The sequence below is a fragment of the Papio anubis genome, chromosome 11 (genome assembly GCF_008728515.1).
Source record: "Papio anubis isolate 15944 chromosome 11, Panubis1.0, whole genome shotgun sequence".
Taxonomy (NCBI): domain Eukaryota; kingdom Metazoa; phylum Chordata; class Mammalia; order Primates; family Cercopithecidae; genus Papio; species Papio anubis.
In genome coordinates this window covers 80,748,159-80,766,150 of record NC_044986.1, presented here as the reverse complement: position 1 = coordinate 80,766,150, position 17,992 = coordinate 80,748,159, and the positions used below count along the sequence as shown (strand labels likewise).

The following is a 17,992-nucleotide window of genomic DNA, read 5'->3' as shown; positions in this document are numbered from 1 at the left end:
ATCTAGAGAGAAAGACAGACTAGAATTGGGAGTAAAATGTACAGAATGATCCATTCAGAAGGTCATCACTTTCCAGAATTAATCTTTATAAAATATTTATCAAATTAAGATATTATAGTGTTTCACAAGTCAGATGGTATGTTTCTGTAAATACATTTCTTCCTAAAATCAATACGAGATAAAGGGAGGAAAAACTGGGTACATACACAGAAAAAGAAAAGACAACTCTTATCTGCAACTTACTTTATGGTATAAAATGTTATTGGATCATAGAGAATTATATCTAAGACTTACAAAATCAGGTTTTAAATATTTAAGTTAGTTTGCAAATGAACCTATTTTATATCACTTAAGACTGATTCTCAGTCTGAAAGGCTCCATTAAGATTAAGAAGTCTGCAAGCAACAAATATCAAATTGGCTACAGTCAAGTAGCTCAAGTATATACCTCTGAAGGTTCAATATTGTTTCAACTTACCATTTTCAAGAGGTGCATCCTCAGGCAGATCCACATCAAGCATAAGATCATCATCCTCAAGGTCACATGATTCAAGATTATTCAAAATATCCTGTGAACAAAAGCAGTAAAAAATATACTATAATCTAGCTCTAAGGATATGTACAACCATTATTTTTAGAAATTGAACTATATGATATACTGAATTTGCTCATTATCTGCACTGAAAGAATAGAATAAAACAGGTTTTAAAATTTTTTTAATAAAAATAGATTCAACTAGTTTAAGCTATTTCTAACATCCTTCTCCTAGTCTTCCTCCCTCCTAGTCTTCCTCCCCAACAGATTTTTATTTACATATTAAAAAACTTTAAGTCCATGTTTTTAACATCTTCCCTGGTAACATATTGAAGAATCAAAAATAGTAAAGAATCACCCAAAAGTTATTCATAATTGGTATAAGAGGTGAGAGGCTATGTTTTATTATTTCCAGGGATGGGACCACTTACATAAATAATAAAATAAGTCTTTAATAATGTGGTTATTCCATTTCCTTTACTGTGCCAAACCTACCTCCTGCTACCATTAAGCACTCTGTCACCTCCTTGGCTGGACTCAATTTATTCTTTTTCTATGATAGGACTAGACTATTCAAACTGGCATACGCAGTCCCTGCTGGCTTTTATTTGCAATCTTACCAGCTATTATCACTTCTTAGAAAAGAAGTGTTTTATTTTCAAAGACTATTGTGCTGAAGCCTAAAGAACTGAATAAACAAAAACTAAGGTCAAGGTAATAAACTCAGTTTGACCTATAGCCCACTGGTGAGTCCTTACAATCCAAGAATGAATCCAAATATCATAAGACCTTTCCTTAGTATATACAAGTAAAAAGATCAAAAGTCCAACAAACTTTTAAAAGACTGAGACATCATGGTCATAAAAAACTCTTATAGAAGGGAAATATCTACTTTATTACAGACAATATGAATAAAATTAAAACTGTTTCCTATGTTGGGTGTTCCATGCAAATATGTTCAATTTTGTGTTGGCCCCTCCAAAAGTAACTAGAAAAATTATCTGAAAAACAAAATCTCTGGAAATTTTTTTTTTTCATTTTAAAAAACTCTTGCAGAATGTTTGACATGCAATTAAACTGTACACATTTAAAGCAAACAGGAGAGAGTGCCAAGATGGCCAATTAGAAGCAGCTATAGTCTATGGCACTCATGGAGAGGAATGAAAGCAGCGAGTGAATTCACCACCTTCAACTGAAATATCCAGGTTCTCGCATTGGGACTGACTAGACAAACAGTTTCACCCACAGAGAATGAAGAAAAGCAGGGTGGGGCAACAGTCCACCTGGGACCCATGCGGAGCCAAAGGAACTCCCAACCTCAGCCAAGGGAAGTGGTGAGTGATTGTGCAATCCCACCTGGGGAAACCACACTTCTCCCACAGGTCTTTGCAACCAGCAGAACAGGAGATCCTCTCATAAGACCACGTCACCAATACACAAAGCAGTGTGGCGTCCAGGTAGGGCAGCAGTTCGGGCACACACAGAGATGCAAGAGTTTTGCATATTCCACCCCTGGGATTCCCGGCAAGGCAGATCTGTCCCTACATACCACTAGGAGTGTGGCTGAATCCAAGGATCCAAGCAGCGTCGTTCTGCAGGCCCCACTTGCACGGCACCTTACAAGTTAAGACCCACTGACTTGGAATTCCAGCCAGCCAGCAATGACAGGCCAGAGTCTGCCTGAGAAGGACTGAGTTTCCAGGAGCAGGGGCAGTCACCATCTCTGCCGTCTGGTCAACTCAGCTGATCCAGTCTGCTGGCTCCAGAGAGTCCAGATAGTCCAAACAAGGAAGGGTCCCCCACAATGCAGCACAGTTGTGCTACCAAAAAGCAGCCAGACTGCTTCTTTAAGTAGGTCCCTGATCCTGTTTCTCCCGAATGGATGAGACCACCCAACAGGGTCTCCAGCCACCTCCTACAGGTGCATCCTTCAGGCTGCCAACAGGTCAGTAACCCCTGGAATGGAGTTTCCAGAGGAAGGATCAGGTTGCCATCTTTGCTGTTTCATAGCCTTCACTGGTGATACCTCCAGGTAAGAAAAAAACTGAGGCAACTAGGGTCTGAAGAGGAATGCCAGCAAACCCCAGCAGCCCTTTGGAGGAGTAGCCTGACTGTTAAAAGGAAAACAAACAGAAAACAACAGCAATAAAAACATCAACAAAAAAGACCCCACAAAAATCCCATTCAAAGGTCAGCAACCTCAAAGATCGAAAGTAGATAAGCCCACAAATATGAGAAAGAATCAGTGCAAAAACGCTGAAAACTCAAAAGGCCAGAGTGCCTCATCTCCTGCAAATGACCACAACACCTCTCCAGCAAGGGCACAGAACTGGGCTGAGGATGAGATGGCTGAACTGACACAGTAGGCTTCAGAAGGTGAGTAACAACAAACTTTGCTGAGCTAAAGGAGCATGTTGTAACCTAATGCAAAGAAGCTCCGAATGATAAAACAACACAGAAGTTGATAGTCAAAATAGCCAGTTGAGAGAGGAACATAACTGACCTGATGGAGCTGAAAATCACAACATGAGAACTTCCCAATGTAATCACCAGTATCAATAGCACAACAGACCAAGCAGAGGAAAGAATCTCAGAGCTTAACGACCATCTTGCTGAAATAAAACAAGCAGACAAAATTAGAGAAAAAAGAATGAAAATAAATGAAAAAAAATCTCTGAAAAATATGCAATTATGTAAAGAGACCAAACCTATAACTGATTGGGATACCTGAAAGAGATGGGGAGAATGGAACCAACTTGGGAAACATACTTCAGGATATCATCCAGAAGAACTTCCCCCAGGTAGCAAGACAGGCCAACATTCAAATTCAGGAACTGCAGAGAACCCCAATAAGATATTCCATGAGAAGATCAACCCCAAGACACATAATCATCAGATTCTCAAGGTCGAAATGAAAAAAAAAATGTTAAGGGCAGCCAGAGAGAAAGAGCAGGTCACCCACAAAGGAAAGCCAATCAGACTAATAGCAGACCTCTCAGTGGAAACCCTACAAGCCAGGAAGAGGTTGGGGAACAATAGACAACATTCTTAAAGAAAATAATTTCCAACCCAGAATTTCATATCCAGCCAAACTAAGCTTCATAAGCAAAGGAGTCTGCTTTGCAAGAGCTCCTGAAGGAAACACTAAATATAGAAAGGAAAAACCATTACCAGCCACTACAAAAGCACACTGAAGTACACAAACAAGTAACACGATGAAGCAACCACATAAACAAGTCTGCAAAATAACCAGCTAGCATCATGATGACAAGATCAAATTTACACACAATACTAACCTTAAATGTAAATGGGCTAAATGCCCCAATTAAAAGACACAGAATGGCAATCTAAATAATTAGCCAAAATCCACTGGTATGCTGTCTTCAAAAGACCCATCTTGCATACAGAGACACACATAGGCTCAAAATAAAGGGAGGGAGGAATATTTACCAAGCAAATGGAAAACATAAAAAAGCAGAGGTTTCACTCCTGGTTTCTGACAAAATAGACTTTAAACCAAGAAAGATCAAAAAAGACACAGAAGGGCATTACATAATGGTAAAAGGTTCAATTCAACAAGAAGACCTAACTATCCTAAATATATATGCAGCCAAAATAGGAGTACCCAGATTCAGAAAGCAAGTTTTTAGAGACCTACAAAGAGATGCAGACTCCCACACAATAACAGTGGGAGACATTAACACCCCAGTGACAATATTAGAAAGATCATTGAGACAGAAAATTAACAAAGATATTCAGGACCTGCACTCAGATCTGGATCAAGTAGACCTGATAGATATATACAGGACTCTCCACCCAAAAACAACAGAATATGCATTCTTCTCATGGCCACAGGGCACTTACTCTAAAATTGATCACATAATCAAAAGTAAAACGCTCCTCAGCAAATGCAAAAGAACTGAAATCATAACAGTGTCTCGGACCATAGTGCAACCAAATTAGAACTCAAGATTGAGAAATTCACTCAAAACTACACAACTACATGGAAATTGAACAACCTTCTCCTGAATGACTCTTGAGAAAATAATGAGAGTAAGGCAGAAATCAAGAAGTTCTTTGAAAGTAAGGAGAACAAAAAGAAAACATACCACAATCTCTGGGATGCAGTTAAAGCAGTGTTAAGAGGGAAATTTATAGCACTAAATGCCCACATCAAAAAGCTAAAAAGATCTCAAGTTAACAACCTAACATCACAACTAAAAGGACTAGAGAACAAAGAGCAAACCAACCCCAAAGTGAGCAAAACACAAGAAATAACCAAGATCAGAGCTAAACTGAAGAAGATGGAGACACAGAAATCCCTTCCAAAAAAAAAAAAAAAAAAATCAACAAATCCAGGAACAGTTTTTTGAAAAAGTTAATAGACAACTAGCTAGACTAATAAGAAGAAAAGAGAGAAGAATCAAATAAACATAATCAGAAATGATAAGGGGAATACCACCACTGACCCCACAGAAATAGAAACAATCATCAGAGAATACTATAAATACCTCTATGCACATAAACTAGAAAATCTAGAAGAAACAGATAAATTCCTGGACGCATACACCCTTTTTGGGAGAAAAGTTGAGAAGCTGAGGCAGGGCTTGCAAGTCTGCTGAACTTGCTGGCTCCTTGCTTCTAGCACTCCCATTATCTCAAGTAGCCATATGTTTCTCGTTCACTTAATACACCATTTCCTTTCAACCCCCACATCCTCACCACCTGTTTGTTTGAGCACCAATAAATAGCATGGGCTCCCAAGATCGGGGCCTTCACAGCCTCCACACTCACAATGGACCCCTGGTCCCACTTCCTCTCTCAAACTATCTTTGTCTCATCCCTTTGACTCCACTGGACTTCATCATCCCAACGACCTGTTATTGGGTCTGATCACCCCAACAAGCCTCCCAAGACTGAACCAGGAAGAAACTGATTCCCTGAACAGACCAATAACGAGTTCTAAAATTGAGCCAGTAATAAATATCCCACCAACCAAAAACAAAGCCCAAGACCAGATAGATTCACATCTGAATTCTATCAGAGGTACACAAAGAAGAGCTGCTATCAGTTCTACTTAAACTATTCAAAAAAATTAAAAAGGAGGGACTCCTCCCTAACTCGTTCTATGAGGTCACCATCATCCTGACACCAAAATCTGGCAGAAATATAACAAAGAAGGAAAACTTTAGGCCAATATCCTTGATGAACATAAATGCAAAGATCTTTAACAAAATACTGGCAAACAGAATGCAGCAGCACATCAAAAAGCTTGTCCACCATGATCAAGTAGACTTCATGCCTGGGATGCAGGGCTTGTTTCAACATATGCAAATCAATAAATCTGAGTCATCACATAAACAAAACTAAAGACAAAAACCACATGACTATCTCAATAGATACAGAAAAGACCCTTGACAAAATTCAACATCTCTTCATGTTAAAAACACTCAATAAACTAGGCAGTGAAGGAACATACCTCAAAATAATAAGAGCCATATATGACAACCCACAACCAATATCATATTGAAAGGGCAAAAGCTGGGAGGCATTCCCCTTGAAAATCGGCACAAGAGAAGGATGCCCTCTCTCACCACTCCTATTCAACGTAGTATTGAAAGTTCTGGCCAGGGCAATCAGTCAAGAGAAAGAAATAACAGGTATTCAAATGGGAAGAGAAGAAGTCAAACTGTCTTTGTTTGCAGATGACATAATTATATATTTAGAAAACCCCATCATCTCAGCCCCAAAGCTTCTTAAGCTGATAAGCAACTTCAGCAAAGTCTCAGGATACAAAATCAGTGTGCAAAAATGGCTAGCATTCCTAAACACCAACAACAGGCAAGCTGGGAGCCAAATCATGAATGAACTCCCATTCATAAATTGCCGCAAAAAGAATAGAATACCTACGTATTAATACAGCTAACGATGGAAGTAAAGAACCTCTTCAAGGAGAACTACAAACCACTGCTCAACAAAACCAGAGCGGAAACAAACAAATGGAAAACCATTCCATGCTCATGGATGGGAAAAATCAATATCATGAAAATGGCCATACTGCCGAAGCAAATTTACAGATTCAATGCTATTCCCATTAAACTACCATTGACATTCTTCACAGAATTAGAAAAAAACAACTTTAAAATTCATATGGAACAAAAAAAGAGCCCAAACAGCCAAGACAATCCTAAGCAAAAAGAATTAAATATATAGGCACCCAATACAGGAGCACCCATATTCTGCTGGCATCATGCTACCTCACTTTATATACAAGGCTACAGTAACCAAAACAGCATGGTACTGGTGTAAGAATAGATACATAGACCAATGGAGCAGAATAGAGAACTCAGAAATAAGACTGCACACCTATAACCACATAATCTTCAACAAACCTCACAGAAACAAGCAATAGAGAAAGGACATCCTATTTAATAAATGGTGCTGGAAGAACTGGCTGGTCATACGCAGAAAATTGAAACTGGACTCCTTCTTTACACCATACACAAAAGTTAAGTCACGATGGATTAAAGACTTAAATGTAAAACCCAAAACTATAAAAACCTTAGAAGAAAATCTAGGCAATATCATTCAGATAAAGATTTAGGCACGGACAAATATTTCATGATGAGAATGCCAAAAGCATTACAGCAAAAGCAAAAATTGACAAATGGGATCTAATTAAGAGCTTCTGCACAGCAAAGGAAACTATCACAAGGGTGAACAGACAACCTATGAAATGGGAGAAAAATTTTTGCAATCTATCCATCTGACAAAGGTCTAGTCACTAGACTCTACAAGAAACTTAAGCAAATTTATTAGAAAAAAAGCAAACAATCCCAATAAAACATGGGCAAAGGACATGAACAGACACTTCTCAAAAGAAGACATACATGCGGCCAACAAACATGAAGAAAAAGCTCAACATCAATGATCCTTAGAGAAATGCAAATAAAAACCAAAATGAGATACCATCTCACGCCAGTCAGAATGGCTATTATTGAAAAGTCAAAAAGCAACAGATGCTGGCATGGCTGTGGAGAAAAAGGAACACTTTTACACTGTTGGTGGAAGTATAAATTAGTTCAACCATTGTGGTAGATGGTGTGGTGATTCCTCAAAGACCTAGGGGCAGACATGCCATTTGACCCAGCAATCCCATTGCTGGATATATACTTGAAGAAATATAAATAATTCTATTATATAAGGATACATGCGTGCATATGTTCATTGCAGCACTATTCACAGTAGCAGAGACATGGAATCAACCTAAATTCCCATCAATGACAGACCAGATAAATAAACTGTGGTACATATACACCATGGAATACTATGCAACCACAAAATGGAACAAGTACTTTGCAGGGATATGGTTAGAGCTGGCAGACATTATCCTCATCAAACTAACGCAGGAACAGAAAACCAAACACCGCATGTTCTCACTTACATGTGAGAGCTGAATGATGGGAACACATGGACACACTGCAGGGAACAACATGCACTGGGGCCTAGCAGAGGGCAGAGGGTGGGTGGAGGGATTGGATCAGGAAGAAAAACTAATGGATGCTGGGCTTAATACCTGGATGATAGAATGATCTGTGCAACAAACCACCATGGCACACGTTTACATGTGTAAGAAACCTGCATGTCCTGCACACATATCCCTAAACTTAATAAAAGTTAACTTAAATAAAAGTCGAAAAAACTAAACTGATAAATGTTGACATTATAGTCATGGTATGGAAACACCATCGAAATCAAGACAACAAACATATACATTAACTCCAAAATGTTCCTCATGCTTCTTCACAAATGTTTTCCCCCATTTGAACATAGTTCTTTGTTAATGAACTAGATGTTAACTGTTTAAAAAAAAAGCAAGCAGCAGTTATCTAAAACAGCATGTACAGAATTACCCATTTTATGAAAATAAAAACACTGTAATATACATAGAAAATAGTTGGAAAGAAACCAAAACACAAATTAACTTTTGGAAATCTCATATTTCCGAAGTGGCTAACGTGGTTAATGCCTGTATTCTTAGCACTTTGGGAGGTTGAGGCAGGAGGATTGCTTGAGCCCAGGAGTTTGAGACCAGCCTAGGCAACATAGGGAGATCCCATCTCTACAAAAAAAAAACACATTTTTTTCTTTAAATAAATAGGCCGGGCACGGTGGCTCATCCCTGTAATCCCAGCACTTTGGGAGGCCACAGTGGGCAGATCACCTGAGGTCAGGAATTCAAGACCACCCTGGCCAATATGGTGAAATTCCATCTCTATTAAAAATACAAAACTTAGCCAGGCGTTGTGGCAGGCACCTGTAATTCCAGCTACTGGGGAGGCTGAGGCAGGAGAACTGCTTGAACCCGGGAGGTGGAGGTTGCAGTGAGCCGAGATCGCACTACTGCACTCCAGCCCAGGTGACAGAGGGAGACTCTGTCTCAAAAAATATAAATAAATAAACATAATAAAATAAAATAAATAGAAGAAATGAGAGTTTTATTCTTGTTTGGTTTAGAGTACCTATGTTTTCTCATTTATCACAATAAGCATTATGATATAAGTAACTTTATTCCCCCCAAAATCATACCCTCTCAAGAAACATTTGGCTGTTTGTGTATGTATGTCTGAGTATGTGTGAAACAAGACAGTGTTGGGTACCCTGGGCCAGATCTGACAATTAAGGCCACAGCAAAGAATCCAAAGCAATATAGCATTGTGCTCTAAGTCCAGAGCAGGGCCTGCGGAGCAGCACTGAATCAGTAAAAGGAGAACTGTTACCACTGTTAAAAAGATGCCAAACTTTTAATAACCAACTAAATCCTACGTTTTATGTGATTTTCTGTACCTTTCATTTTATAATGAATGGTTAAAACATATAGCCTCAAAGAATGGGAGTGAGTCTACTGTAATTAATGTAAAGGTGACCGAATAATTATGTCACTCTACGAAGTTACTAAAAAAGCCCAGTTGAAAAGGAAGGGGGAAGAGGAACACGAAAGGAAAGAAGGAAGGAAGGAAGAGAGGTAAAAAAACGGAGGGAGAGAGAGGAAAAGAAGAAAACTATCCATATATAAATAAATCCTTATTTATGATGTTTCAAACATTCATCTCATTAGATAAAAATCCACTCTGTAAAATGAGGGAGAAGAAAAGAAGCAGATTACATATGCACAATATGACTACAATTTTAACGCTGAAAAATACATTCAAATATCTGGCAGGTGATAAACTGAAGGACAATTACAATCTTCCAATATGTGAGAACATAAGCACATACTTACGTTTTTTATGTATTTTTTTTTTACTTTTCTGTAATAATAAATTTTTCCTTTATGTAAAAAGGACATAGGGCTTTTATAGTAAGTAAAACTTCATGTTGTATTAAGTCCTGGCACCACTGGGAAGTTCTAATCACACAAAACCAACCTGCATGTGGGAACCTTCAACCCAGCTCATTCACTAACCACGACAAATATCAGTGCCACCCGCCCCTCCCCTCCATGTAAACCATTGTGAGCCAGCGTGGGTGACTGCCCTGTTCTCCCCAGAAAGTCTCATTTTGTGAGTTAAGTCTTTTCAAACACTTTTGGTACATGTGTGGTACCATCATTCTTGGCAGCCAGCCAATTTGGGGGGCTAGGCATTGATCCAGAAAACATATTCTGAGTAATTTACAAATAACACTACTAATATATGCAAAGCACTAATCTGGGTACAGGATATGCCCAGGTAAACAAAACGAAAGAGTTTTAAAAAGTGACAAATTGAGATTTGCACTAGGGAAGTATTATTCTGGCTGCAGTGTATAGAATGGATTTAAGTCAGACAGAAAACCAGCTTTGTCGCTATTGCAGAATCCATGTGGCATATGACAGTGGCCTGATATTAATCAGTGTCAGTGAGAACAAATAAGCAGCAGTTATGAAACATACTGAGGAGTTAGACTCTATAGGATGAAAGTTAACTGAGAAGTAAGCAAGAAGCCATGGATGACTCCTTAGTTCCTGGCTTGAGAAACAAATGTATGATGCTTATTAACTGAAATAAAGCATAAAAAAGGAAGGCCAACTCCAACAAAGCTGGAAAAGATTAAACAAATAAATAAAACAAATGATGGAAGCAAAACAAAAAAAAGGAAAGTCAACCTCAATAAAGCTGGAAAAGATTAAATAGATAAAACAATAACAGAAGCAAAACTAAAAAGGAAGGCCAGATCTGGAAGAATGTAAAAGAATACATAGTTTTGAAACCCAATTATTTTGATGTGCATGCTGCATCTTTTAGAAGACAAATTCAAATGACAACTGAATATAGCGGTCTAGAGTTAAGTAAAGAGATTTGAATTGTGGGAGTCGTTACCAAATAGATGACAACCAGAAGATGTTGAACAGTAAGTTTGACAAAACACCGTAGAGTAAGATTACTGAATTCTAACATCTGCTTTAGGCAATTCTTCCCTTGCCCATTTTTGGGGAGGTCTATGTTTAACATCAGATTTTGAGAGGAGTGACATCACAGATATCACTAGAATTAGAGTGAGGGTTCAGGTAACGGGAGAAAGAAAAATTAACTTACTCTAACTTTTCTTCACCAGCTTAGAAATCATCTGCACAGGGTAGAAACTGCGTTTTTACAGGAAAAGAGGAAACCATGTAGTGCGGAAATTGGTTAATGTGGGAAGGAGTTTCTATTCCCTGTTTGTTGTGGCAGCCTCTTTCTCTAACTGGCAGTCCTGCACTTATTGGGAGCCAACATCCATATAGACCTGTTCTCCTTAGTAGACCATTAAAATGCAATCATTAATTGGGAGTATGACAATGAAAACCCAAATGTGTATATTCTCTGGCTTCCAGAGGCTTCCCACAAGACTGACTGGAATTAAAACTCTGAGCACATATGAGCAGGTTTACCATAGAACTTCCTTGGACTTTGAGAACACACTTCTATTCAAATAGAATGAACAGTGAGATGGTGGGTTGGTGCTTCCTTCATACATTTCTCCTTCACTATAAATGTTTCTAACAAATGACACCATCATTAGTTTAATTATACTATAAAATTAATTTTGGGGGCTATACAGTTTATAAATTTTAAAGCACAAATAGATGTGTAAACACCAACGCAATTAGGATGCAGAACAGTTTCTTCACCCTCGAAGAAGTCCCTCATACTATCCAGTTATAGTTACACCCTCCTCCCATCCATAACCTCTGTCAAACGCTGATCTGTTCTCCATCCCCATAGTTTCGTCTTTCAAGAATATCAAATAAATGGAATCATATAGCATGCAACATTTTGAGAATGACTTCATTCACTCAGCATAATGCCTTTAAGGTTCACTGGTTTCTTTTTACTGCTGAGTAGTATTCCATTACAAATGTACGGTTTGTGTATCAATTTACTAACTGAAGGATATTTCGATTCTTTCTAGTTTTTAGCTACTATACATGAAGTTATCATAAGCATGCATGTACAAGTTTTTGTGTGAATATAAGTTCTCATTTCTCTGTTTTTTTTGTTTTGTTTTGTTTTGTTTTTTTTTTTTGAGACGGAGTCTCGCTCTGCTGTTCAGGCTGGAGTGCAGTGGCCGGATCTCAGCTCACTGCAAGCTCCGCCTCCCGGGTTGACGCCATTCTCCTGCCTCAGCCTCCTGAGTAGCTGGGACTACAGGCGCCCGCCACCACGCCCGGCTAGTTTTTTGTATTTTTTAGTAGAGATGGGGTTTCACCGTGTTAGTCAGGATGGTCTCGATCTCCTGACCTCATGATCCGCCCGTCTCGGCCTCCCAAAGTGCTGGGGTTACAGGCTTGAGCCACCGCGCCCGGCCAAGTTCTCATTTCTCTATGGTAAATACCCAGGAGTAGGACTGCTAGATGATACAGTGAGTGTTTGTTTACTTCTTAAGAAACTGCTAGGTCATTTTCCAGAGTTGTTGTAACATTTCACATATCAATCAGCAATGAATGAGACTTCTAGTTGCTCCGCATCCTCAACAGCCCTTAGTTACTATCAGTAATCTTTATTTTAGCTCTTCTAATAGGTGTGCAATGGTGTCTCAGCATGGCCTGAATTTGCTAATGATGTTGAACAAAGTTTTACATGTTTATGTGCCACTCATATCCTTTTTGGTAAAGTATCTATTCAGGTCTCTTATACATTTTTTGATTTGGGTTGTCTACTTACTTATTGTTGACTTTTAAGAGTTCTTTATACATTCTGGATAAAAGTCTTTTGACAGATACGTGAGTCACAAATATTTTCTCCTAGTCTGTAATTTAACTTTTTATTGTTTCTTGACAGTATCTTTGGTAGAACAAAGGTTTTTAATTTAATGTAATCCAGTTAATTTTTTATGGATCATGCTTTTGGCATAATTTCTAATAACTTTTCCCCTAATCTCCAGGCCATAGTATTTTAAAATGTTTTCTTACAGTTTTACAATTCACAATTACATCAAAGGTCCATTTTGGAATAATTTTTGTATAAGACGTAAAATTTTAGTCAAAGTTCAATTTTTGTTTTTTAATATATGAACGATCAAATGGTTCCAACAACATTTGTTGAAAGATTTCTCCACTGAGTTTCTTTTAAATCTTTGTCAAAGATCCACAGGCCATCTTCATGTGGTTCCATTTCTTTTCTGGAGTCTCTATTATGTTCCACTGGTTTAACTGACTGTCTCTTTGCCAATGTTACAGTGTCCTGATTGCTGTAGCTTTAAAATGGGTTAGTACAATTCCTCCAGCTTTGTTCTGCTTTTTCCAACAAAATAGATTGGTACTCCTGCTGGGATTTTGATTAGTATTTCATCACTTTGGGATTGAGTAATGTCTTCACGACACTAAGCCTTCCAGTCCATGAACACCACATTACTTTATGTATTTATGTAGGTCATATTTTATCTAGATCTTCTTTAATTTCTTTCATAAGCTCCCTATACTCTTCAGTATAGACTTTGTTAGATTTATACATAAGTGTTTTTATAGATGTTATAAACAACGTTGTTATATTTACTCAAGTTAATAACTAGTCATTGATGATACAGAGAAATAAGAATTGTGTGCATTGACTTTATATCTTACAACACTGCTAAACTCATTTATTACTTATAGGAATCTTGTTTTTTTAAGTCAAACTTTTAAAAAAATTGCCTTTTGAGGACAATGACTCAATTGGAACAGAACACATATTTAGTAGTTCAATAGCTAACTGGACAAACATGCTCAACTGTGGTGGCCCACGAGGTTTGTCCTAAACAAGCACTAATTTCATTTAGTGTGAAACAAAATCAAGCAGCTTGAGCTCCACATCCAGTTTGTCCCAGTGGCATCTGATTGCTTCCTGTCCACTCAGTTTTAAGTATTTGCATAACTAATCCTGTCAATATTAAACCACACTTAAAATCAAGAAAATGGGAGTAATAGGTCAAAGGACTAAGAAGACTCCTTAAACAACCTTGTTAGTAAGCTGAGAATACTCCAACCTGCTTCCCCATCAACAAAAGAAACTGGAGGGGTTAAGTTTGTTTCAAAGGGGTTGGCATGGTGAAATTACTGTCATTTGATACTGAGGATCAAGGAATGGAGCCCCGTGTGTATCCTGTGGATTTCAGGGGAGTTTAATGAAATCAGAACAGAGGTGGCTCCTTGTGTGCCCACAGGATGTGACCCTTTAGCATCTGGCTACAGAGCAACCCAGGTAATGAATGTTAAATTTAAAGCTAGTCTTACTCCCTCGTGATCTGGTCCAGAAAGTCAAGATGGCAACCCTATTTTCAAAGACCGTTGGTTTAGAAATGAATTCAAGGTGTATTCCCTCTCTAAATCAGTAACTTCTGAATTATTTTCCATACTCTGAACAAAGACAAACTGTCTCCCATTTGTTATCTTCTAGAGCACAAAGAGGCTTTTTCCAGCCCAATTTATTTAGCTTGGAGCATTTATATATATTTTATCCAGCTGAACTATTTTAATTTCCACCAGAAATACATGAAATGTTGTTTCTTGGCATTTTCACTAGCATTTGGTATTATCACAGTTTTTTATATTGGTCATTCTATAGGTGTATGGAATGTGATTTTAATTTGCAATTTCCTAAGGGTTAATTATGATGAATGTCTTTCCATGTCCTTATTTCCCATCCATATCTCCTCTTTGGTGAAATGTCAAAAGTCTTTTACTCCTTTTCTAATTAAATTGCTGGTATTTTGTATTGTTCAACTTGAGAGTTTGTTAGATATTTTGGATATGAGAACTTTGTCAGATATGTGGTTTGCAAAGTTTTTCTCCCACTCTGTAGCTTGTTTTCATCCTCTTAATAGAGTTTTCTGCAATGTAGACATTTTTAATTTTAATGAGGACCAATTTGTCAATTTCTTTCTTATGGATTATGTTTTTAATGTCAAAGAACTCTGTGCTTAGCCCTAGTTCCTAATGATTTTCTTCTATATTTATTTTCAAGTTTCATAGTTCACATTTTATACGATCAATGATCCATTTTGAATTAATTTTAATAGGTGGTGAGAGGTTTAGTTTGAGATTTATTTTGTTTTACTTTGTATTACCTATGGATATCCAATTGTTTCAGTACTATTTGTTAAAACTGCCTCTAAACATTTTTCAGGCTGGGCGTGGTGGCTCACGCCTGTAATCCCAGCACTTTGGGAGGCCGAGGCGGGCGGATCATGAGGTCAGGAGATTGAAACCATCCTGGCTAACACGGTGAAACCCCATCTCTACTAAAAATACAAAAAATTGGCCGGGCGTGGTGGCGGGCGCCTGTAGTCCCAGCTACTCGGAAGGCAGAGACAGGAGAATGGCATGAACCCAGGAGGCGGAGCTTGCAGTGAGCCGAGATCGCACCACTGCACTCCAGCCTGGGTGACAGAGCGAGACTGTCTCAAAAAAAAAAAAAAATTTTTCAAAACTCACTTGGGCATATCTGTGTAGGTCTACTTCAGGGTTCTCTATTCTGTTCCATTGATCTATGTGTCTATGCTTCTGCCAATACCACACTCTCTTGATTACTGTAACTATTAAGTCTTTACATCAGGTAGAGTAATTCTTGCCACTTTATTCTTATTTTTCAAAATTGTGCAGGCGACTCTAGTTCCCTTGCTTTTTTATATAAATTTTAGAATAAGCCTGTCTATATCTACGAAAATTTATTTCTAGGGTTTTGATGAAAAAAAAATGCATTAAGTCTTTACAAATTTAGGAAGAACTGACATCTTAACTATGTTGAGTCTTCCATGCAGAGAATGCCATCTGAAAATAAAAATCCCTTTTCTTTCTTTCTCTTGGCTTATTACACTGGCTGAACTTCATGAACTACATTGAATAAGAGTGGTGAGAATGGACATATTTGTCTTGTTCTCGAATTTAGGAGAAAAGCATTTAATCTTTCTTCATTAAGTATTAACATAATGTTAGCTGTAGGTTTTTTGAAGATGTCAAATTCTTTTCTATTAGTTTGGCAAAGGTCATTAATTGATGTTATATTTTGCTAAATGAAATTTCTTTTCTCCACCAATTGTTAGGATTTGTTTTCCCATAAAACTGTTGACATGATAGATTATACTGATCGATTTTCAACCTTGCATTCCTAGGATAAGCCCATTTGGCAAATAGTGTTTTGTTTTTGTTTTGTTTCATTGTTTTACATGTTGGTTTCAATTTGCTAACGTTATACTTTTGTTTTGTTTTGTTTTTACACGTTAGTTTCAATATGCTGACATTATGTGAAGACTTTTAAGATTATCTTTATTTTGAATAAAACTCTTCAAGATTCTCTGTCAACACAGGCTGGGGGCTACCGTTACCAGCAGCCACCAGGGACCCAGACAAAAGAGTGCTCACAGGGTATTCACTTGCATGGGTCCCTTCAGGGCAGGCATTGCAGTTACGGGTCAGATTGTAGACAAGGCTTCAATGAAACAAATACAATGTGAAAATTTAAGACTTTTTAAGTACTTACAGACCCTGAAGCGTACAGTGAATGCCTTGAGGCCACATGCAGAGCACAGGCTGGTAGAGAGAAAAAGAGAGTTTGGCAACTAGTATTATTGGGAAATAGGGTGTGGTCACTTTAAGTTCATCAGCAAATATAATAAATGAATGGTCCATTTAATGCAAGCTGCAGGAAAGAGAAAACTGTCTGCTAGGCAGGAGTCATGCCTCTCAATTCTTACCTCTGGCCATTTGGGTGCAGTATAGAAATGGAAACCGTGTCAAGGGTGACTATGGCCTGCCTCTGCCTCTGGCACTAGAAAGCGAAATCTGCATTTGAAATGGCTACTGAAGCCACATAAAATTATAAGCACGCACTACCATCTTAATGAGGGATATTGGCCTATAGTTTCCTTTTCATATAATGTGTTTGTCCGGTTTTAGTATGAGGTTATTGCTGGATTTTTAAAATAAATAGGGGATATCTTTCCTTTTTCTTCTACTTTTTGGAAAAGTCTATGTAGAATTACTGTTACTTCTTCATTAATTGTTTGGTAAAATTGGCCAGTGAAACCATGTGGACAAGATCTTTCTTGGAATTTTTTTTTTTCCACAGAGTAAATTCTTTAATGGTTACAGGGCTATTCAAATTATCTATTTCAACTTGAGTGAAGTTTAATAGTTTGTGCTTTTAAGAAATTGGTCTACTCAAGTAGTAAAAATGTATGTGCTTAAGAGTTTCTCATAGTTTTCTCTCATTATATTTTTAATTCTGTGGAGTCTGTAGCAGTACCTTTTTCCTTCAACCCTGCAATCTTTCACTATGCTTCTGCCAGTCTTGCTAAATGTTTATCAATTTTATTGATCTTTTCAAAGACCACCTTTCAATTTCATTGCTTTTTTTCAATTACTTTTGGGCTTTTAATTCCATTAATCTCTGTTTTCCTTATTATTTCCTTCCTTCTACTTGATTTGGAATTAATTTGATTTTTTACTAGTTTCTTAAGGTACAAGCTTTGATTATCAATTTGAGACCCTTCTTTTCTAATGCAAGTATTCATCACTGTAAATTTCCTTCTAAGCACTGCTTTAATTACATTGTACAAATTTTGATAAAATATATTTTCATTCTCATTCAGTTCAAGCAATCTGCCCACCTCAGCTTCCCAAAGAACTAAGATTATAGGCATGAGACATGGCACCTGGCTACAGACGGTATTTATTTATTTATTTATTTAAGAGACAGAGTTTCACTTCTGTTGCCCAGGCTGGAGTGCAGTGGCGCGATCTCCACTTATTGCAATGGCCACCTCCCTGGTTAAAGCAATTCTCCTGCCTCAGCATCCCAAGTAGCTTGAATTACAGGTGCCCACCACCATGCCTGGCTAATTTTTGTATTTTTAGTAGATATGAGGATTCGCCATGCTGGCCAAGCTGGTCTCAAACTCCTGACCTCAGGTGATCCACCCACCGCAGCTTCCCAAAGTGCTGGGATTATAGGCATGCGCCA

The 17,992-nt window shown here is 37.9% G+C and overlaps 1 protein-coding gene across 10 annotated transcripts in view; it reads right to left on the bottom strand.

The window, feature by feature from the left end:
• CCSER2 (coiled-coil serine rich protein 2) overlaps positions 1–17,992 on the bottom strand; it is a 188,225-nt gene that overhangs the window by 88,828 nt on the left and 81,405 nt on the right. For 9 of the 10 annotated variants that reach the window (XM_009214468.3, XM_009214469.3, XM_017962838.2 and 6 more), the window contains one exon: positions 478–568. In XM_009214468.3, the coding sequence (XP_009212732.2) occupies positions 478–568 (91 nt within the window). Of the gene's footprint in view, positions 1–477; positions 569–3,036; positions 3,146–17,992 lie in introns of those variants that run through there. The other variant, XM_031652335.1, reaches the window with a different exon arrangement.